Source organism: Pogona vitticeps, chromosome 4 (genome assembly GCF_051106095.1).
Source record: "Pogona vitticeps strain Pit_001003342236 chromosome 4, PviZW2.1, whole genome shotgun sequence".
Lineage (NCBI taxonomy): Eukaryota > Metazoa > Chordata > Lepidosauria > Squamata > Agamidae > Pogona > Pogona vitticeps.
In genome coordinates this window covers 239,024,139-239,047,238 of record NC_135786.1, presented here as the reverse complement: position 1 = coordinate 239,047,238, position 23,100 = coordinate 239,024,139, and the positions used below count along the sequence as shown (strand labels likewise).

Sequence of the window (23,100 nt, the reverse complement as noted above, 5' to 3'; positions counted from 1 at the left end):
ATACAGAGCATGTTACCATAGTCTCTCGAGACCTAATCTAATCTAATTTGCACAGACAACAGGTATACCTAATTCCGTTGGGTCCTACTATATCATTTAAAGCCAGCGGACTGTTCTTTTGGTCCTGTGGAGCTATTTTGCCACTGAACGCTGCAAACAGAGTAAACTTGGTATCGAAATTTTAAATCAAGTAACAAAAGTAGCAATGATACAAACTAAGCCCAAATTGGATGCTACAAATCAAATGTTACACACAAAGGACCACAGCAAGGGTCACCTGCAGAACGGAGTGTTCCCCCTCCCCGAGTCTGTCTGATCTGAACCTGTTAGGAGCCAACTCTCAAAACACTCGGTCTTTCAAAGTGACCCCTTTGTGCAAGGATCCAAGGCTCAAAAAAGGCAGTTCTGGAGATAAAATCTTCAAGGCCGTAAAATAATTGATCAGAGAACTGCGCCTAAAAGAAACAAAATTAATTTCAATAGGGAAAAAATGTCAGACTTGGGCAGCAAAATACAAATATACAGATATAATATTGGTGACAGCTGGCTTAGCAGTAGTGCACAAAGAAGGATTTCCGGCTCTTCAGTGGACCATGACTTGAACTAGCAATCTGAAAACAAGGATGAGTAATAACCTTTATTAGGGCACAACAATAGATGAAGCAAAAGCTTGGTTTTCTTGTTGTTGTTATTTTAGAATGTTACAGCAGAATGGGCTTTAGTGAGTTGGGGACAGTACAGGAGAAACAAAAGCGCTAAAAATGAGCTAAAAATAATGGCTAGATGTGTGGCACAGGCTCCTCTTTTTAAAGCCAATCAACTGTTGATGCAGCATTGGCAAAAAAAAGGGCAAAAGCAGTACTTGGTTCCATCAACCCAAGTACAGAGCTGAGTTTTTAAGCTGAATTCTATCACAGTTTATGCACCAGTAGTTCCCAACCTTGGTTGACCCAGGTGTTCTTGGACTGCAACTCCCAGAATCCTTCACCACTAGACTAGCTGTGCTAGCTGGGGTTTCTGGGAGTTGCAGTCCAGGAACAGCTGGGTTACCAAGGCTGTGAACCACCGCTGCCCTACCCAAAAAATAAGCCCCAGTTAAGTGTAACACCATTGTGCAGCAGCCAGAAGAAGGTGACATGACTGTATACATGAAAAAAATAAAACATCCCCTGAAAATAAGCCCTAATACGTGTTTTAGAGCAAAAATTAATAGAAGACCCTGTCTTATTATTGGGGAAACACAGTGTGTATATATGGAATATATGTATATGGAAGAAGGGACATGCTTGTTTCCTGCAGCTAAGGTGCGTGAAGGAAGGTTTTGCTCAAACATCGGGAAGTTTCTTGTTGCTGAGAATGGCGGGAAACTTCCTCAGAAGGCGGCAGCCAGGCTTGCCTTTCTTGGAGGTTTTTAATCAGCAGTTAGAATGGTCACCGAAGCCGTGCTCCCCCCGCTGCTGCTGCTGCTGCTGCGCCCTTCTGGGAGAAGAGCCGGACTGGGGAGGGGGCTTTTGGCCAAGCGGCACCCCTCTCCTCCCCCCAGGGATGTCCCCAGAAGAAGGGAAAGGGGAAAGCCCCTGCCCAGTGCTCTCGACTTAAGAGGACCCTGGAAAGCGCTGCCCGAAGTCAGAATTGACTTGACGGCAGATGATGATGATTTATTAGGTGCCCACCAGCTTCGGGGCTTTTTTAACGTCGATGGCCTGCTCTGGCCGCAGCGGGTTGGACTTGATGACCTTTGAGCTCCCTTCCAGCTCTGCAGTCCTAGGATTTTTGGGGAAAAAAATCCCCTGACCACCCAGCCAGGACTGCTTCTCCCTGGGAGTCCCGAGGCCTTTGGCGGAGGCAGGGCGCGATCCGCGTCCCTACGCCAAGCAGCAGTGGACCGAGAGAAGCGCCCGGGGGCGTTTGGGGAGCCTTGGCCGGCCGGCCGCCGCTCCCTCGCCTTCCGAGGGGCGAGGCGCTCGTTGTCCGCTTCGGAAGCGCGGACTTGGAGAGGGTCTCTCCGGAGCCGTGGGGGGGGGTAGGGGTGGCGCCTTTGGGGGGAGCTGCCCCCTTCCCCAGGCGGAGGGTCGAGCCCCGCCGGGGGCGTCCCTGGGCGCGGCGGCCGGCCCCTCCTGCGGAGCCCTTCTCCGCCCTGCTCGGGAGGAGGAAGGCGGCGCCTGCCGCCTGGCCGCCCGGCCCGCCCCGTCGGGGGATCGGGGGGGGGGAGAAGGGAGCCGAGCCGGCCATGGGGAGCGCGGAGGCGGGCGGCGGCGCTCGGGGTCCCGGCGGGGTTCCGCCGCCGGCGCTGCTCACCGACCTCTACCAGTTCACCATGGCCTACGGCTACTGGCGGGCCGGGCGGGCGGGCGAGCCGGCCGCCTTCGAGCTCTTCTTCCGCCGCTGCCCCTTCCAGGGCGGCTTCGCCCTCTGCGCCGGCCTGGGCGAGTGCCTGGCTTTCCTGCGCGCCTTCCGCTTCGCCCCGGCAGGTGAGTCGGGGGCTGGGTGCGCACGCAGGCAGGTAGGCAGGCAGGCGCGCCCCGTCCCTGCACTCTGCACATGGGCAGAGGTGGCCTGGCGCTCGGCCTTTCCCGGGGATTGGGAAAGAGGACAGGCAGGCAGGGACCCATCCCTTTTGCGCAGCGTCCTGTGCCGAGCGATTGGAAAAAAGAAGCAGCATAAAAACTTTTTATCGCAGCAAAACTTGGGTTCAATGCCCTCTGGGGGCCCCGATGCGCCTGCCCAGCGTCGCTTCCCCACCTGGGGGGACCCCCCTCCCCAGGTGTTCCGGGACCGCCACGCCCCGAAAGCCTTCGCTCCCCCTCCCTCGCGGCGCTGGCGGGAGGTTTCTGGGAGTTGTAGTCCAAGAACACCTGAGTGGGGGGGGGTGTCAGTCACTCCAGGTGGGGAAGCCCCGCCGGGCGAAGAAGGGGTGAGGGAATTCCCGGGGCTGCGCTGGAAAGGGCAGCAAGCCGGGCGGGGGGGGGGGCGGGAGGATGGCCTTTGGACTCGCTCGGTGCTGGAGGGGGGCCGGGGGCGGGGGTGGCCGCTGGAACCTGCCGCTTCTCTCTCCCGGGGCCACCGCTTTCACAGGGCAGGAGGACCCAGCCCGCCTCGGCTGGTCTTTTTCATGGCTTGAAACCAAAGGTCGTTCTCCGGCTGTCGGGATCGCCAGGCGTGCCTGTCATGTATAACAAAAGGTTACCCAAAACAAGACAAGGCTTGCATCTAATCAAGGAGCTCTGAAGAAATATATTAGTGGTGCATCACAACTGGCGACCAGGAGAGGACCGAGTGGTCCATGGTACACGGCTTCTTGCTTTTTTCCACAGGCAACAGCAAAGGGAACGGTTTCCTAGGTCACATAATCAGAGGGGTGTCGGTTTGTCTTTTTGGACTACACCTCCCATCATTCCTCACCTCTAGAGACACCTTCTTTTTTTAAAAAAAAATACCTGCGCACCTCTGCTGGTCCTTTAGATCACTGGTTCTTAATCTTGGGTTACTCAGGAGTTTTGGACTGCAACTCCCAGAAGCCTTCACCACCAACTGTACTGGCTGGGGTTTCTGGGAGTTGCAGTTCAAAAGCATCCGAGTAACAAAGGTTAAGAACCACTGCTTTAGATCAGCCAGCAAGTACTGTAGCCCATTCTCCTGGTAGCCCGTTCTCCTGGCCCCTGGAAATCCCTGAAAACTCTCGGTGTAGATTGTCAAAAATATTGCCTGAATGCATATCCTGCAGAATGTAACGCGGAGGCAGAAATCCTGTTGGCACCCCCTATGGCCAGTTAAGACTGATGATGCCATCAGGAGGGGGTGAGTTTTCAGAACATAGCAAAGTGTTCTGCTTATATATTGCCCCTTAAAGCTCTCTCCAGGCGGTTTGCAATTTACTTCTGCAGGCAGCTCTTTCCCCCCTTGCCCCAGCAAGCTGGATACTCAATTTACCACCCTCAGATGGATGGAAGGTTGCATTGACCTCGAGCTGGCTACCTGAGCCTGCTCAGACTCAAACTCAGGCCGTGAGCAGAGTCTTGACTGCAGTATTCCAGTTGAACCATTGTGCCACAAGACACTTAGGTTAAACATTTCCTACTTCCACGCCAAGGCTCCCACAGCTTCCATCTAATTCCTTGGATCCCTGCGAAGCTGTGGGAGCTGCGGGATGGGAGGAGGAAGTATTTAAGTGTGGAAAATAGCCCCCGTATCAGTAAAGTCATCCTGGCAGTGGCAATTATTGGAAATTGAAGACTTCTGTTTCCTGTTTCATGGTTCCCTTCACTTCTCGACCATGATTGCATAGGAACAATACCTGAGAGGAGGGTGGAACTGAAGAAGACATGTAGAATTAATTAAATATTAGTAAACAGTACTGTATTAGTAAATTTAAAAAGGGCATTTAAATTATTTCTAAGTCCCCAAAACAACTTATAAGAGGATAGTGATAGCTGATCTCCTGTTCGCTAACATCTATTTGAGGTTTTGCTTCCAACAGATTCCTGGTTTTTAAAAAAGATGATAATTTATCTGTGTTCAATGGTGGTTCTGGGTTTTTTTCAGGCTGTCTGGCCATGTTCTTGAGGTTTTTCTTCCTAACGTGTCGCCCGTCTCTGTGGCCGGCATCTTCAGAGGACAGGAGTCAGAACTCTGTCTGTGCTCTGGTGCAGTTTTGTGGGATAATTGAGTATTTATAGCTTTGGGATCAGTTCTGACACCTGTCCTCTAAAGATGCCGGCCACAGAGACTGGCGAAACATTAGGAAGAAAAGCTTCTGGAACACGGCCATGAAAGCCATTGAGAATATATTATCTGTGTTCCTTTACATTTCCTAAAAAGCACACTTTGGAAAAAACGTGTCCTTCCATGCTGTGATTTGTTGCTTTGGATTTTTCTCCCCCCAGACATTGAGTATCTCAAGTCCATCCTTCCTGCTACCACAGAGAAAGCTTTCTTCGAATACCTGCGCACTGTGGATGCGTCTGAAGTTTCCGTCTCCTCTCCTCCTGAGGGCTCCGTGGTTTTCTCCCGGGTAAGTGTTTCATGGAGAAACTTTTATCAACATAGCCGGGCTGTGTCCCCATCTTCAGTCATCTGGACTTTGTCTTCTTGACTCTGGATTGTGGTGGGCTCTGAGAGGAGAGAGCGAGGCTTTTAGGAGATCCGTTCTTTCCCGACTTCTCTTCCTGCAGGTGCCTCTGCTCCAGGTGAGGGGGCCTTTGCTGGTGGTGCAGCTTCTGGAAACCACCCTGCTATGTTTGATGAACTATGCCAGGTGAGACCTTGAAGGACAGCTTCAATTTTGGGTGCACCGGTTCATGTTTGAGTCGAGGGTTTCTTACTGTCCTCCTTCTAAAGGGGGATGCAGGTGTGTGTGTGAGAGGTTTCTCGAGAGGCCACCAGACAATTTACCAAATTCCTGCCCAGAAACTGCTCATAATTTGTGATGCTGTTACACATGTTTAAATGGTTCAGTGCACGCCCTTGTGCCTTTTTTCTCTGGCAAGGTAGAAATGAGTAGGAAACGGTAACCACTAAGCACCCCTTAAATAAGTTCTAGACAACAGCATGAGATTTTTCAAAACTTAAGAGATTTGTGAGAGGGAGGGCTTATTTTTGGGGTAATATTACAAGCATCCTGAGAAATCATACTAGGGCTTATTTTCAGGCTAGGGCTTATTTTCGGGGAAACAGGGTATGTTTAATTGTTGTTTTAAAAATGTGATATTTATAATCAAACATAAGCTTTCCCATTGAGAAGTTTCCTTTTTCTCCTACCACATTTATTTACTCATTTAAATTATTTACAGTATATGCTGGCTTTCTCCCCATAGGAGACCTCAAGCTGCTCACAACAGATAAAATAAGAAATTTTAAAACACTTCATGAAGATCACATTTTAAAAAACCACAGTTAAATGTACATCAAGGTTAAACCTATCAAGTATAAAAACAATGTAAAAAACATTTAAAACCTATGAATGAAAAACCAGTTTTCCTGAGATAACCGACTGCTTTAAAGGTTTGCCTGAGGAGGAAGGTTTTTCCCCCTGTCGACAGAAGGACAAGAAGGGAGGGGGCCAAGGAATACTTGTGTGTGGGATGCTTGTATTCTTTAACAAATTAGGAAATGTGGATTTTGTAATTTTATTTTCATGTAGCACCACTGAACATCTGCATTTTAATACCTTGCGTGCTTTTCAAAAAGTTTTTTTTCTGGAATGGCATGTCTTTGCAGCAGCTCCTGTGTTTGTACTTGAAGTTGGAAGCTGGACAAAGCAGGAAAAAATTCCTCTTACGATGGAGCTGAATGCACAGTTGTGGTTGTGTAATATCCTGTCATTCTTTTCTCTCTTTTTTCCAGCAAGAATGAGTTTAGGTAGGAAATCGCTAGTGAGTGTAGATTGACAGGAGCCAGGAGTGTATCCGATGTCAGTCAATCCTGCTGGAGAAACACCGCACAGATGTTCCCGGAGTCCTTGGACCGCTAACGAATCACAGACATAAGATAGCTTCCCATCTTGCATGGGTCTTCATCAGGTTGGCCACTGCAGAGACGGAGGTGGTGCAGAAGTAGCAGAAAAGTTTCAAAACCCAGGGGCGGTTCTGCAGGCCAACAAGATTGGAAGTGACATTTTAATCCATAACACTGAAGGTGAAATCTGAAACCTACCACTTCTGAGCTGCTTTTTTCCCCATTGCAGCCCCCTTTTTCTGGGAAATTCCTTGGAAAAAAGGGACCTGCCCATAGATTTGGAAACGTCCATGTTTCTCCTGCACCATTTCCGTCCATCCACCTTAACTGTGTCCTCATTGGCCTCACCTGTGCTGGAGCGTCTTGGCAGGGCGCCAATCAAGCCGGCGGTTAATGTTCAACCTTGGTTTTCCTTCTTTAGCCTTGTGGCTACCAATGCGGCCAGGTTCCGGCTTGCAGCGGGCCCACACAAGAAACTCATAGAGCTGGGGCTACGTCGGGCCCAGGGACCGGATGGGGGCCTCTCGGCATCCAAGTATTCATACCTGGGGGGTAGGTTCAACCTCGCGGCCCACTGTTTGCAGGCCACTGGGTGGCACCTCCTTTCTCGCTGATGCTCTCACCCTTCCCTCTTTCTGGAGCTGAGACATGCTTCTCTGGAATTGTCCTTCCAGAATTGCCAAAGAGGGAGAGATCAGATTTTTTTTGTGGGGGGAGAACGGGGGCGTGGTGGTTTGCTCGACTCTGAGATGCTGCCAGATAACCAGTCAATCTGCAAACCTATGTAATTAATTTCCAGAAAGGTAGCTGCCTTAGCATGACTCCGTGTTGCTGGCCATAATCCTCACCAGAGCTTCAGCCGGACGGAGGGTTCTGAGATTGAACTAGGAACTCTTTGAATGCCAGTATAAAACGATGGCTTTTCTTCCCTTAATATTATTAATGCCAGCAGCCTAGATTAATTGTTCCCAGGCTGGTATATGATTAAGGGTGCAATCCTTTCCACTCTTACTTTGGAGAAAGGCCCATGGACCATAACAGGCCTCTCTTCTGAGCAAACCTCCATGGGGTTGCAGAAAAAGAAGTGCAACAATGATTTTTTTCCCAGTGTTCATCTTGTGATGAAGCCCTTTGGGGAACCAGTCTGTCGACATTAGTAGTTTTAAGGATTCATACCAAGATGTAAAGCAGCCCCTAGGAGCAATCTCTAAAACCCCAGAAATTTCCTTTTCTGCAATTAAAAAAAAAGCATTTTGCAGTTGCGGGGGGGGGGCTTCTTATGCTACCCTTTCTTATGCTACCCAGTGTACCAGCTAAGAGTGAGATAAATTATGCTGGCACCTGGAGGATTGATATAGGTAGCTGAGGTTCCCTTGAACTTGACTCAGACTTCAGATCTCCTGGAAGTGGGTCCAGGGATCGATGTTAGAGGTCCCTGCTTTTCCCGACTCCTGTCTTCTCTTTTCTAGGCTTTGATTTCACGAGCAACGTGTTAGCCGGGAAACTGTTCGGGATTCCGGTGCGGGGAACCATAGCCCATTCTTTTGTGTCTTCCTTCAACTCGCTGGCCGAGGTGAAACCACGGGTCTGTATTAATCATCATCTTCATCTTAGAACTGCAGAGCTGGAAGGGACCTTATGGATCATCCAGTCCGTCCCCTGTCAGGGAAGCACCAAATTGAACTCTCCAACCTCTGTCTCCACCGTCAGAGACCTCAACCATTGAGCGATCCAGCAGAAGCACATGCAGGAGAGGGACCCAGAAAGATTAATTTAATGGTCCCTGCCTTCCCAAGATGGGGAGTCAAGTCATAACCTTAGTAACTGTTCAAGAACCCCATTACCTTGCTGAGTTCTGTCTTTTATTTATCACTACAGTGGTGCCTTGCAAGACGAGCGCCCCGTTTAACGACGAAATCGCATTACGCTGAACTTTTTGTGATCGCAAAAGCAATCGCAAAATGATGTTTCCTATGGGGGAATTTCGCTTTGCGATGATTGGTTCCCTGCTTCGGGAACCGATTCTCACAAAACAATGATTTTCGGCCAGCTGATTGGTGGTTTCAAAATGGCCACTGGGTTAAAAAAAAAAAGGCTCCCCGCTCTTTTCTGGGATGGATTCCTCGCTGCACGGGCAGTGAAAATGGCCGTGCTATGGAGGATCCTCGCTGGACGGTGAGTTTCAAGCCTATAGGAACGCATTAATCAAGTTTTAATGCGTTTCTATGGGCTTTTTAATTTCGCATTACGACATTTTCATTCTACAGTGATTTCGCTGGAATGAATTAACGTTGTAATGCGAGGCACCACTGTATTTGTAAAATGCATTCTCTTGGTTTTTTGTCTTATTCCTGGGAGCACCCCAGATCAAAGCGACCTTACAAGGTCAATGAAAATCGGCACACTAAAAACTCTGAAGTAGTCCAGTTCACTGACAAATTTCAAAACAATTGGTTAAACAGTAAATGAGAAAATTAGTTTAAATTTTATTTTATTTTGGACTAAAACTCCCGACTGGCAAGGCCAGGGGGATGGCCAAATTGATTTTTTTTTTTGAGGCAAACACCTTTTTCTTTCTGGAGAAAAATAAGGAACACACACAAAAAATTAAAGCACGATTCTCTAGTCAGACTGAGCAGCTCAGAAAAAATGAAGAAGAAACAGAGGTTGGAGAAGTTACTTTTTGAAACACATGTTGTCCGTTCCTGGTCTACACAGAGGGGCGCACCTGGTTTTATTGCCTGGTTCCCACCTGCCATGTTAAGCTCCATCCAAGCTGGAAGCAGGTGAATCTTTTGGCGCATAAGAATTCTCTATTTTGGGTGCCCTGATAGTCTTGGCAGTGGGCGTTGGATAAGGGTCTCCATAAAAAACCCGAAAAAGCATGCAAGTTCATGAAGGGAGGAGAGAACTGAATAAATTCAATGGTCCCCAAACTCCACAGCTTGATAGCAACCCTCTCAGGTAGATTCAGGATGACAAGATGATGTCCAACGTGACAGAGGCGGCCAAGATCAACTCTGATAGCACCTGTAATTTTTCACCCTAGAACCTGGTCCCTGTTGGAGGTCAGAAGCCTGTTGACTTTCCAGCGTTAGCGGAGACATGGCTGAGCCGTGTATGCCAGTTACTCCAGGTCCCGCTTGATGGGGTGAATCAAGGAGAGCTGGCCGCCTTTGTGTCCTACGCCATCACTTTCCCGCAGAACTTCCAAGGCCTTGTTGACACTTACTGCGTTATGAGGTGAGCCATAGTTTGATGTCACCAGGTTGCGTGGCGTGTCATCGAAAACCTTCCCAAACATCCAAAACCTAAAATCTAGCCCAAGTATACAGGGATCAATCCAGATCTTGGAAAGGTTACTTGTTTGGACTACATTTCCCAGAATCCCCCAACCAGGTGTTACCACTCGGAAGTTGGATTCCAAGCTCTGGACAGATCTCACTCCAAAGAGTGCAACCGTCCTGGGAAGTTCTCCTGCATAGGGTTTGTTGACATTGACGGTTGCACAAGAGATGCTTTTAATGGAGAGGTGGTTGTGCCCCATGGAACCTGTTGTGAAAAGCCTGTCATATTTTCCGTCTTGGGAACCATTTAAAAAAAGCTGTGAGATTTTTATGGGATTTAGGTATCTTTTGCTTGCGGTGGTCATTCATTGCCAAAAGAACACAAACCCAGAAGAAGGGAAGGTCTTTTTAAAGAGGCTCAACCTCATCTCCTCCGGAGCTTGGAGAAGTTACTTTTTGGACTACAGATCCCAAAATTCCTCCAGCCCGGCTAGGCAGTAACTTTTCCCAACTCCCTTCTCCTCTAAGAGCAAATTCTGCTGGTGGGTGCCAGTGGAATTGGAACCAAAACAGGGTTGCTAAGGAGGCAAGCGTCCATGGGCTTTAGAAGAAAACAAAGGATCCAGAGGATGCAAAGTCTAAAGGGGAGCTCAGTGAGGACAGAGTGTGCCTAAATGTTGCTCTGTGTGTGTGTGTGTAGGGGGGAAACAAGGAACAAGGGGTGTGTGTGGAAGATCTTGCTTGAATCCCAAACAGGTTTAATTTGTGAATTAGTGGCAATTTCTCCCTGTGAGTTATGCTATTTGCCTTCTGCTGGTATAACTATGCAAGAAGACTTTGGCCATGAACTATTTCATTTATATCATGGCCAGTCTTCCTGTGGCTTGTAAAACTGATTCTAAAAATCAACAACACACAGATGACATATATTAGATGAAACCACATTTAGACTTACAATAATATTAAAAGATAAGGTAGCTTAACACAATTTAAAATGTTTTTAAACTACATATTTTTTAAAAGTGCAATATTCCCTATTAAAATACAAATGCCAGAACAAGCGATACCTTTACAGGCCACAAAAACATCATCATGCCATATGCAAGCTTTTGTGGATCAAACACCACTTCGTTGGGCCGAAAGCTTGCATTTTGTAGAATGATGTTTTAGTGGGATGTCATGGTATCACTTGTTCTTGTTCTTGCGTTTGTGTTTTATTTTGTATGGACCACACGGCTCCCCTTTATTTCAATTCCCCATTAAAAGCTCATTTCTGTTCAGTTGCCAGCCTGGAAAGAAAAGTCTTAAGTCTGCTGGCAAAAGGAAAACAAGGAGGGAGGAATTTCCCCAGCCTGGGGGGCAGCTACTGAAAAAAGCCCCTCTCTCCTGTCATCGCCAGAGACGTCTGTGGGAGCAGGGGGCCTGAGAGAAAGGCCCGTATGGAAAATTTCACAATAATGCAATGCAAAGCAATACAAAAATAATATTGTATTTTAATGAGTGCATCGTTTAATTGCTTTTTAATGTTTAACTTATGTTTTTAATTCTTTTCCCCCCTCAGTGTTGTAAGGTACCTTGGGTTCACTTATCAGGAGATAGGTGGACTATAAATAAAACAAATACTAATAATCATCTTAAAGCCAGATATGTGGCTTATATGTGGGGATGCTGTTCTTTGGCCAGTTTGGGCCTTCAGTTTGAACTCGCAGGGCTCTGCCAATAGGTCATTGTGTGTTGTTGTTGTTTTAACCATCCCAAGGAGCGGGGTCCCGAACTTCTGCGCGGTCGCCCTGGCACTGAACGAGCTGGGATACAGAGCCGTCGGGATACGCGTCGACAGCGGGGACCTGGCTAAGCAGTCGGTGGAGATACGGCACGTCTTCCGACTCTGCGGCAAGCAGTGAGTCTTGAGCTGGGTGCTGCTGACATCATCCCGGGGTTGAGTTCTGGGGTGAGGGAAGGGGTGGTCGTTGCCCTACGGAGAGCTGGGGTCCAGACAGAACCCCTGAACGCTGATCACAGCCGGGATGTGCCTGCGTTGCTGCGTAGCTACCCCTGCGCATCCATTTCTCTCCCGCCCTAAGAGTTGCTGTCATGGCTAGCGTTCAGATGTAGGGTCCTCGGGGCAGAGAACTTTGGAAAGGGCTGCGTATAGGGTTGCCACTGTGTGCAACTAACACACAGTAAAGTTCGTACTGTAGTCTTGTATGCTTCTGCAGTTGGGAATTACAGAAGCAAAAAAAAGAACACCACCAAACAAACTGCTTTTATGCCGCCCCCTTGCTTTGATCGCCTTGCACTGCCACAGGAAAGAGGGAACATTTTAATTTAAATTTTATGCCCAGAAAAAAAGGGGAGGCAAGCAGCCATGCGGATTCTGTAGCTCAGTGAAGCTGCTGGGAATACCTTTCTCTAAGCCGTCAACCTCCCAATGTGGTAATGCTAGCTGAGAGTTGTTGTTTTGCTGATCGGGAAAGACAGTTGGATGAAAAAAGGCCTCAGGGCAAGGACAAAACGTTCACAAGGTGGATACTGGAGATCTGGAGGAATGCAGATAGAACACCTTTGCTTCCTATCAAGTCACGGCAGATGTAATGTAGAGATGTACCCTGTTTCCCCGAAAATAAGACCTAACCTGAAAATAAGCCCTAGTAGGATTTTGCAGGATGCTCGTAATATTAGCCCTACCCCCCAAAAATAAGCCCCAGTTAAGTAAAACCCTAACTCTCCACCCTTGTGCAGCCACCAGATGACATGACTGTATTTGAATAAATATAGATTGTTGTACATGGAAAAAATAAAACATCCCCTGAAAATAAGTCCTAATGTGTTTTTGGAGCAAAAATTAATATAAGACCCTGTCTTATTTTCAGGGAAACATGGTAATATACTGGAAGGTCCATGTCCCAGAAGAAAAGAAATAAAAGCAATGTTGTAAAAATCAGGTCCAACCAGTGACTTTTAAAGTCATTGGTCTCTTTGATATTAAACCAACTGACCATGGACTGAATAGCAAGAAGTGGGTCACCCATAGGCTGAGAGGTGGAAGAGGATGGATTGGATGGATGGATGGATGGATGGATGGATGGATGGATGGATGGATGGATGGATGGATGGATGGATGGATGGATGGATGGATGGATGGATGGATGGATGGATGGATGGATGGATGGGTTAGTCGATGGATGGATGGATGGATGGATTGATGGTTTGTTCGATGGATGGATTGATCGATGGGTTAGTCAATGGATGGACAGTTCCTTGTATAACATTATTTCCCCCCCCCTCAGCCTATATATGGGGAAGAAAATCCCATATCCATCCACCTCTATCTCTCCTGCGCTCTCTCACCCCTTCTCAAGGAGGTGGGTTGCACAAACAGTCCAGGGCAAGCCGAACCCTTTAACCAGAGAGGCTAGGACATTCCACACAGCAACGCCTAGTCCGTATTGAAAGCCTGGGCATTCTTTATCAACCGGAGAGCCGTGAAATTCAGTTCCAAAATGGTGAGCAGGGGCCTGATCAGTTGGAGGGTGAGGAAGAAGGAGACAGCATGGAGAGTCCCTCGCCAAAAAAACGCAGCAGCTCAGGCCCCTCCATCTAGCCTCGGAGGAAACACACAGATTTCTCTTGACGAAATCAAGAGGTGGAAAAGAACTGCAGCCCTGGTGGTGCCCCTTTTTTGGAGCATAAACTCCTAAAATTCCCATCGCTGGCATGGCCCCAGAAGCCTCTCACCATCCTCTCGATGGGCCATGTTGCCTGGGGCATTCTGGGAATTGTAGTCCAAGCTCTGCTCTGGACTCTGGCTCCTCCCCTTCCCTCCATATGTAGAGAGAACCCTACCGTAGAACTGGCTCTCGCTCTTCGTTGGATGAAATGGTGTTGCAGAGAAATGCGCTGGTGCTGGTGGTGCCGTGGTTATTGCATGTTGCCGTTTCTGCAGACGGTTGGGGGGAAGGCCCCCCATTCAATCCCGGACAGAAAAAAAAAGACCATCCTGAGCCATTGACCCAGGAAGGTCCTCCCTGTGTTGAGACCATGGATGGGAGGAAGGTCATCCTTGGTGCGGATGGACCTACTGGCGCACGGGGGGGGGGGGGGGAGACAACACCAGGTGAACCGGATAGACTCAGCTGAAGCAGGAGGCTCCTTTTCCACTGTTTTCTCTTTTCACCCAGCTTTGATGTCCCTTGGTTTGAAACGGTCCCCATCGCCGTGAGCAACGACGTGAGCGAACGGAGCCTCGAGGAGCTGGCCCAGCAGGTAATGGATGTGTTCGTGCACGTTCCCCCCCCCCCGGTGCTTCCTGGCCTTTGGGGAGCTCTCTTTGTGCTGTTATTGTTTTCATGGGCATTTATGCATGTGAGACCCATAACAGAGCCTCGGGAGTGAGGAGCGCTCCTGTTCAGGACCCCGCTCATACCATTCCTCCTCTTTTCCTCTTCCCTTCCTCTCCATCCCCCCCCCCAATGATCCGTGTTCCAGACTCACTGAGCATCCTTGGTCGTCCTTGAACTTCATTACTGCCCTTGGTGTTTTGTTTTGTTTTTCTTCCATAAGGTTCCATTTTGTCGTCCTTTTCTTTTTTGGTCCCTCTGGAGATTTTGCCATTCCCTGATGAAAAGTCCCTCATTTAAATGGTGGTCCTTATTTTGATGACATAAGGAATAAGGATAGGTGGTCAGAGAGCTGAGGCTTCTGTTAGCAGATGCAGAGATAGGAAACGCTGGCTGTGGAATTCTGGGAGCTGCAGTTTTAAAAAGTAACCTTTTTTTGCTTCCTTGAGATTTTACCACTGGGACCTGCAACAAACTGGCCAAAATCCTGTTGCATAGCTCTGCCTGCACAACAAGAATGATGACGCCGCCACTAGCAGCACATTGCCACTAATTAAAGACTTCCTTTTTCAGTTTTGTGGTGTGCACAGCTTGCATACAATGAGACAAAGTCCCATGCACCCCAGAACTGAAAAAGGAAGCAATCTGCCACTGATGATGACGTCATTCCCATTGCAGCTGCAGAACCTCTGCAATAGGATTATGACCATTGTTTCAGGGTGAAGTGTTCTTTTCCAGGGTTCTAGACACTTCATTCAGCCCCTTCCCTTCCTTCGTGTATTCTCTACCCTCTCCATGCCCTTAAACACGTTTAGTCCTTACTGAGGAACTTTCTTTGCTTTCTGGGCACATGCAGGCCCTCAAAAAAAAATCTGTATTTTTTCAACCCTTAGGATTCCCCTCGGCCTTTTGTTACCTCCATCATATGCAGGGAAGGTGCCATTTTAGCCGCCTCACAACCTGCGTATGGTGGGTAAGAGCAGTATTAGAATCTACCCTGATTGTCCTGTTCAAGCAGAACTATGAAAAATTAGGTTTTTGAGCCACAGTTCCCAGAATGCCTCAGTGGCCTGGGGATTCTGAGAGATACAATCAAAATAAGTAATTTTTATCAAGTGGCTCAAAGCCCTTCACTTTAATTATTATTAGGAACTCATGAAATACAGTAGGACCCCTGTATCTTCAGGATCAGTATCTGCAGTTTTACTTATCCACAGTCTGAAAATGTTAAAAATATTAAAAGAAAAAAAACCCAGAAAAAAACTATTTTCACATGTATTACCATAACTAACCACTGGAGGGAGGCAGAGACTTTCTATGAATACTTGTTAGTGAAGAATACATAGAATGGTCTCTGGTGTCCTCTAGTAGCCAGTTCTGATAATGCATGTGAAAATAATTTTTATTTTATATACAGTGGGCCCTCTAGTTACGGACGGCCCTAGTTGTGAACTTTTCGGGTTACGAACCCGATCTCATTGCAAGTAGTACACCCTACTTGCGAACGCAGATCGGGTTACGAACCCAAAAGGCAGGGAGAAAGGGCGGGAAGTTCGAACTTCCCGCTCTTTCTCCCCGCCTTTTTGGCTTTGGAAGCAAGCCGGGCGGCCGGGTAGAAATCGGCTCCCTCCTTCCACCCGATGCTGTCCCCTTTGCGCCGGCTGAGCTTAGCCGGCACGAAGGGGACTCAGCATCGGGTGGAAGGAGGGAGCCGATTTCTACCCAGCCGCCCTACTAGCTTTTGCAAACGAGAAGGAAGCTGGGTGGCCAGGGAAAAATCGGCTCCATCCTCTTCCCGCTGCCCCAGGGACAGCTGGGGTGGGCTTCCCTCTTGGCTGCTTTGCCGGACAGCTCCATCCTGAGCTTCGCCCGCCTTCCACAGCGTGCGGGAGAGCCAGCCCCGTCCGGAGTCTTCGCCTCCCTGCGTGGAAGAGTCCCTTGCCCGCATCTCCGACGCCCCTCTTCCTCAGCAATTCCCTCCAGCTTTGCCATGGTGTCTCCGCTCCCCTCCTTGCCCTTTCTTTCCTCAGGATTCCCCTCCCTCACCTCTGTTCTTTTTATTTTGGGGAGTATTTTTTCCTTCGGCTGAAACGTATTAATGGGTTTTCAATGCATTCCTATGGAAAATTTGGGTCCTATTTACGAACGTTTCGATTTACAAACCTCCTTCCAGAATGGATTAAGTTCGTAAATCAAGGGCCCACTGTATATATAGAGTGTGTTCGCTATCATCCAGGTTTTCAGTATCTGTGGTGGGGCTTGGATAAAGGGATCCTACTGTGTCTCAGGAATGTGGCTCTGTGTTATTTACCATCTCCCCCCTATTTGGTCCATATCATTACCCCCACATCACAGATGGTGGTGGGGAAGACCAAGGCTTTTTAATAAACTGATAATGGTTCAGCTCAAAGTGAAAACTCTTTATTAACCTGTGCTCCACCTGTTGTTTTCCATGCTCAGAGGAAAAGTTTAAATTTACCTTCTTTGAGTCGCGCAGGGTTAACCCTTTACTGGTGTGGAGGGGTAGTGTGGAAAACGCAGTGGTAAACCCCGTCCTCTCTGTCTGCCAAGGGCACGTGATTCACCTCTGCTCTTCTTGCTGTGGTCCTGACAGGGGAACGAGATCGACATGATTGGCGTCGGGACCCACATCGTGACATGCCCGCTTCAGCCGTCTCTCGGTTGCGTCTACAAGGTAACCAGTCCCTCGCTTCCCCTCCCCGTGGGCTTCCACGGCCAGGCAGGAGTTGGCTTCAGAACCTCTTCTGGTTCTGTAGAGACGGTCCTTAGCCTGGTGCACTCATGATACTTTGGACGACAGCCTCCAGAAATATTCTGATCCTTTTTTGGGAGATTTACTAGCCTTCAGCCCTTGAGTCAGCCTGCTCGAGAGGGTTGCCTGGGGATTCTGGGACTTGTAGTTCAGACTTTCCCAAGTTCTGTTGCCTTGAACCTTGATCTCCTGAACTGGTATCCTCCAAGCAAGTTGAACCACGATTCGTGTCCTGTCCGGCTGGTCCGTCCATCTCCATCATGCCCGATGCCTAATATGACATCTGCCAGTTTAGCTTTCATTAAAAACCTGTCCCTCTGCCCTCAGCTGGTGGAGGTCAACGGCGCTCCAAGACTGAAGGTGACCGAGGACAAGGAGAAGACAACCATTCCAGGGAGGAAGGTGGTCTACAGACTCTGGAATGCTGATGGTGAGATTTGCAGGCTGCTTTTGAACACACAAAGCTGCCATGTGCCATCGGACCCCTCGCTAGACTGGCTCCATTGAATGCGTAGGAATGGGGTTTATGTCCTGGCCAGCTATGCACCGTCGTGTTTGTCTGTTTGTTGAGTATCTCCCTTTTTCTCTGAGCACATCAGGGTTAGGGGATGCATGGCCTGCAAGCCACCTGCAGCACCCTTGGGGGTCCAAATGCCACTCCCCCCAAATTTTCAAAATGCTTTTGACTGTGGGTCACCTTGTGAGCTCGGGGTGTGTGCATGGGAGCAGTTTCCCAAGTTTGGAAGGGGCCCAGCTGGCCAACCCCTACCCACCTGAAATAAAAAGTCCAAAACCCTGATGGGAAAAACACACATGTGTGCGAGGGCAGTTGTGGAGTGATGTTTCCTTTGTAGCTTGTTGTCCATCACACAACCTCTTCCCAGACCCGAGAAAGCAGGGGACTGTGACAGGCAATGGGCTGCACAGAGAGGCTCCCTGGTGTGATTGTCCGCTTACGTTGCCAGGATTGATCAACAGGTCCCTCGCCATCAGGACAGATCCTGGTCTCGTTGAATCGCAGTACTATCTAGTGGTTTCGGTCGCGCTCAAGTCTTGCAAACTCCGGCTTCCATGACTTCCTTTACTGAATCAGTCCATCTCTTGTTCGGGCTTCCTCTTTTCCTACAGCCTTCCCCTTGTTCCAGCATCGTTGTCACTCCAACGGCCCTCTCTTTACTTGCAGGATTCCCATGTATGGATCTTATGGCCCTGGAAGATGAGAGTCCACCCAAGGCTGGGCAGGAAGTGGCGTTCTGGTCCTTAGGAGAGACCCAGGAAGCTGGGACGTTGGTTCCCACAACCGTAGAAATCTTGCACCGTCCGTATTTCAAAGACGGACAGGTGAGAGAAAAAGCACCAGCATGGGTGTGTGTGTGTGTGTTTCCCCACAGCAAATCCTCTCGGTACAGGCCTTGAAATTTCCCAGTCGAGCGGGGAGACCAGCCCCAGTGAAGGAAAAAGTTAAAAGGGGAGCCTCGGGGTCTGCTGTCGCTCGAATCACAGTGAGGACCACCAGCTGTAGAAAACAGCAATAATAACCCTGTCTTTTATGACTGGCTGTATTGTTTAAAAGTAAGCCCTATTTTTCCCGGGGTCTCTTTTTGGATTGCAAGGTTTCCAAGATCTAGTAGGTTATGAGGCTCATCTTCTGTGATAGAATGCCCCCTTGGTTTTTGAAACAAACAAACAACACAAGCGACAGTCCTCGCACTCTGAAAACTAGCATGTCAGGGAGAAACAGCTACATGTCTGTTCTGACAGGCTAGGATTTAGGTGTCGGAATTTGCTGAGGAACACTCTGCATCACACACAACGAGTAGTGTTATAGAAGGCATGAAGAGAGAGAGAATGCTCTGCCTAAGACCAAGTCAGTCTAACTCAGGATTATCTACGCAGACCAGCGGTGGGTTTTCTGGTCTGATCAACCCCTCCCCACCCTGTTGCTGGACTTTTCTCTGTTGCCGAGGGCTGAAGGTGTGTCCTTCTGGATGGAGAGAGTGGACTGGGCCTCCTCGGGCGGTGGCCCTTCCGTCAGACCAGTGAGCTTCCCAGTATAGCTTTCCGAGGAGCAAAGGCCCTTCCCTCCCAGCGGTCAGCTTCCCCAAAATGATCTGATTCGCCGACTGCTTGAAAAAAGTTATCTGGACTCGCAGCATTCCCAAACCGTACAAGAATTTTGGGAGTCCTCGTAACCCCACCCCCAAAGTCACTTTTCCTAGCTTTGGGATTGAGCAGGCCTTGGGTGTGATCCAGCACAACTCTTCTTACACAAGAGAGAATCAGCACCGAAGGGCTTATTTATCATCAGGGTTTGGGACAAGGGTGTTTGTGTTAAAGAAGACCCTCTCCTCGAAGAGCAGTGAGAGGAAAGCAGGTGCAAGAGGTGGCCCATCCTTCCTGAGAAAGACTCCGAGATGCTTTCCTGGGTGGTGGGACCCCTTCGAGGAACAGGGGCTGTGGGTTTGTTGTCACGAGAGACGGGGAAGATGGGATGGGGGGAGTTGCTCTGCACTTAGCTTAAATATATATATTCTGGATGTCCTAACAATACTAACACATCTTATTAGGTACCCTCTTTTCCTTCCCAGATTCTCAGACTCTCAACACCCCCCCCCCCCCCGCTGAAATGCTTGATCTCTCTTTTGTTCTGTTTTGTGCCGGGCAAGCGGTGGCATTAAGTGCTGTGGGGCTTCCTGTGAGGCAATGGCCACCACCAGCGCTGTAACAGGGAAGTACACAGGAACGGTGCTGAGCCGATGCTTTTGCTGGACGAGGGCAAGCGCATCCGTGGGGCAAAAGCATCTCGCGCAAACGGGGAAGGGTGTCTGTGCTAGGCCAGGCCCCCTCAGGATACGGCTCCTGGTAAATCCCATAAAGGTTCATCATAGCAAAAGGAGAGAGAGAAAAAACGAGAGGAATGGACCTCCGGGAAAGCCCTCAATGAGACCTCCGTGGGGCCTTCGTTGTGAGCGTGTGCCTCTGAACCCTAGTGGGCAGCTAGTGGATGGCCCTGAAAGGGTTTCCCAGAGGTATCTGGCCAAGCAGACCAGTCAAAGAGTTAGGTGTCTTTTAGATCTGGTCTAATGGAGCATTTAAGGTGCCTCTCTTTGTTCATGATGACAAACCTCGACAGCATCTTAAAAAGCAGAGGCATCACCTTGCCAACAAAGGTCCGCATAGTCAAAGCTATGGTGTTTCCTGTAGTGATGTACGGAAGTGAGAGCTGGACCCTAAAGAAGGCTGACCACCAAAGAATGGATGCTTTTGAATTGTGGTGCTGGAGGAGACTCTTGAGAGTCCCCTGGACTGCAAGGAGAACAAACCTATCCATTCTGAAGGAAATCAACCCTGAGCGCTCACTGGAAGGACAGATCCTGAAGCTGAGGCTCCAGTACTTTGGCCACCTCATGAGAAGACTCCCTGGAAAAGACCCTGATGTTGGGAAAGTGTGAAGGCAAGAGGAGAAGGGGAGGACAGAGGACGAGATGGATGGACAGGGTCATCGAAGCGACCAACATGAATTTGACCCAACTCTGGGAGGCAGTGGAAGACAGGAGGGCCTGGCATGCTCTGGTCCATGGGGTCATGAAGAGTCGGACACGACTAAACAACAACAAGGGCTCTCTCTCTCTCTTTCTCTCTCTCTCTGTGTGTGTGTGTGTGTGTGTGTGTGTGTGTGTGTGTGTGTGTGTGTGTGTGTGTGTGTTGCACTGCAAGCCCCATGCTCCATCGCTGGCTAAGGCAGCTGGGACTTGTGTTTGAACAAGTGTCCAGGGATGCCACAGGTCCTCCATCCTTGCCCTAAAACACAATTTTGTTTTCTCTCTTCTCCCCCCCCCCAAACGGGGCCAAGGTTTGCCCGTCGCTGCCCAGCCTGGAGGAGATCAAAGGCCACGTCCAGGCGTCCTTGGGCAAGCTCAGCCCTGCCCATAAGAGGCTGCGGGACCCGGAGGCGTACCAGGTACGGGCTGGTGGGCTGGTGGCACCCCCTAATGGAAGTTCCTGACTGGCTGAGAGAGAGAGAGGTAGGACGGGGAAGAGTGGAACGGGCAAGGAAACCCAGTCAAGGCACCGCATTTCCAGTTTTGCACCAGCGACAGGTTAGCAATCCAAGGTGGTCAAGAATCCAGAGCCGGAGGGCCTGATCTCCTTGTGTGGGTGTGAGTGGGTGTGTGGGGTGACGCTAAGCATTGCAGCTTTCCTTAACCCCCTCTTGTCCAGAAGTATTGCCTTGCCATCCCCATCATCCCCTGCCACCTTAACCCATGGGGGAATGTGCCAATTCTAGAAGATCCCACATCTAGGAGGAAAAGGGTTAGGGGGAAGGCCCAGGGTATCTCGACTCCCCAAGCCAAGCGTACAACAGAGAAGGCACAGAGGTGGGAGGCTTTCATCTCCTAAGCACAAAAGGTATCGTAAGAATATCAAAAGAGCCCTGTGCTGGATCAGGCCAAGGGCCCCTCTTGTCCAGCTCCCTGTATATCCCACAGGGGCCCCACCAGATGCCTTTGGGAGCCCATGAGACCATGAAGGACCTCTCTCCTGATCCCCCTTCCCCTGCATCTGGCATTTGGAGGCCCCATCATGGCTTGTCACCTGCGAGGGACTTTTTCTCTAGGAATCTGTCCAATCCGCTTTTCAAGGCCTCTAGACCTGATGCCATCACAAACATCCTGGGGCAAGGAGTTCCACAGACACTGGGTCAAGAAATATTTTCTTTGGTTTGTTCTCACCCTCCCAACACTCCACTGGAGTGGGTGTCCCCCGATTCTGGTCTTGCGTGAGAGGGAAAAGAGCTTCCTTCTCTCCACTTGATCCACCCCCTGCATGATTTTACACGTCTCCATCATGTCTCCCCTCACGTGCCTTTTCCCTAGACCCAAGAGCCCCAAGCGCTGTCACCTTTCCTCATAGTAACACAACCCTCCCTGTCAGAGTCACCGGGTGGTAAATGTCCTGTCAGAGATGTAGCCCACATGAGCAATAAAGTCAGGGAAGAATTTTTAAGCATATTTTTTAACAGAATGCAACCACAGACCTCCTCTCGGTGAATAATCCTGCTTTGTCAGGGTTTCTGATCACATTGAAGTTTTATTTAACTTTTTATATTTTAGAATTTTTAGAATTTCTTGTCCAGATGAAATCCTGATACAACTCCTCCTCCTCCACTTTCTTTTGGTGATTATCTATCTTGCCTCCCCTACAGTGACCTGAAGGCAGGCAGCTGTCTGTCCGTCCCACGGCCCTCCTTTCTTGTGCTTTATCCTGCTGTGCTTGGCCCAAGGTCACTCCGTGAGCTTCACCACCAAGTCAGAACTGGAACACAGCTCTCGAGAGTCCTAGGCCAGCATTCGAATGGATGTTGCCACGCGGGTTCTCGATTAAACGTTGGAATCAACCCTTAAACCATCACGAGGAAGGGGTGACCTGTGTGGCTTCTCAATTCTGCTTCTCCCCCCACAGCGGGAGCTCACTGGCTTGTTTTCCCGATGAGGCTGCGGGTGCGAATCATGTACAAATCGACTCTTTGTAAGCTGCTAGATGGGCAGGATAGAAGTACAATAAATAGATAAAATAAATAAAAGTAAATGAGGCCTGCGTGTAAAAAAAATCCCTCTGTCACTCTTTATTGGCTTGCCTCTGTTCTCAGGTAGCTGTGACAGAAAAGCTCCACTCCCTTCTCCTTGACCTTCAGAGCAACAGCCGATGAACCAAAATCTCCAGGCCGGGAACGGAGGCATCCCGCCCCCCCCGGGCCATGCACTGAATCCTTCCCTCCGCGGCAGCTGCGACAAACAGAACCCCTTGACCTGCCTGAGATGTGCCAGTTGAATGTGTGCGTTTTTTTACCCTCTCGTGCCTGACTCAGAAAAAGTTGGGTGGCGATGATCTTTTCCTGTTTTAAAACAAGAGAACAAAATTTCCGAGAGAGGTAATGTTTTAGAGATAATTTTGCAATAAATGGACCTAAATTATTCTAATACAATAGAAAAATAAAATGAATCGTGCTGCTAACCTTTATCCTGGATTTTAGTGTGTTGTGCATATTAGCATCTTTTTACAACTGGCAGAGCTTGGCAAGAGACTTTGAGGAAACGTGAAATACAGAGTGACTTGCTGAAGACCTCTATTATCAAGCATTCATAGAAGACATGGGAAAGTTTGGTGCTTTTTTTTACTACAACTCCCATAATACTCCAGCTGAGTTGCTATGGGAGTTGTAGTCCAAAATGACTTTTCCCAATAT

At 49.1% G+C, this 23,100-nt stretch overlaps 1 protein-coding gene across 2 annotated transcripts; it reads left to right on the top strand.

The window, feature by feature from the left end:
* Positions 1-2,212: 2,212 nt before the first annotated feature.
* Positions 2,213-22,874, top strand: NAPRT (nicotinate phosphoribosyltransferase). 2 transcript variants are annotated; one of them, XM_072999451.2, is made up of 13 exons: positions 2,213-2,471; positions 4,884-5,011; positions 5,172-5,254; positions 6,875-7,005; positions 7,923-8,038; positions 9,503-9,696; positions 11,500-11,640; positions 13,922-14,006; positions 16,695-16,775; positions 17,181-17,283; positions 18,037-18,194; positions 20,707-20,814; positions 22,508-22,874. In XM_072999451.2, the coding sequence occupies exons 1-13, from the start codon at positions 2,231-2,233 to the stop codon at positions 22,511-22,513; spliced, it is 1,575 nt and encodes a 524-aa protein (XP_072855552.2). In that variant the 5' UTR covers positions 2,213-2,230; the 3' UTR covers positions 22,514-22,874. The 2 variants fall into 2 exon arrangements, with proteins under 2 accessions (XP_072855552.2, XP_020633460.3); XM_020777801.3 differs by having other exon boundaries at positions 2,215-2,471; positions 22,504-22,874.
* The last annotated feature ends 226 nt before the right edge of the window (positions 22,875-23,100 follow it).

What these genes read in the sequence shown, in the direction of transcription:
- NAPRT (XM_020777801.3), top strand. Translation starts at nt 2,231, where the DNA reads ATGGGGAGCGCGGAGGCGGGCGGCGGCGCTCGGGGTCCCGGCGGGGTT. An exon ending in TGGCCGAGGTGAAACCACGG is followed by an intron (nt 8,039 to 9,502) that starts GTCTGTATTAAT and finishes TTTTCACCCTAG; the next exon opens with AACCTGGTCCCTGTTGGAGG. An exon ending in GACACTTACTGCGTTATGAG is followed by an intron (nt 9,697 to 11,499) that starts GTGAGCCATAGT and finishes AACCATCCCAAG; the next exon opens with GAGCGGGGTCCCGAACTTCT.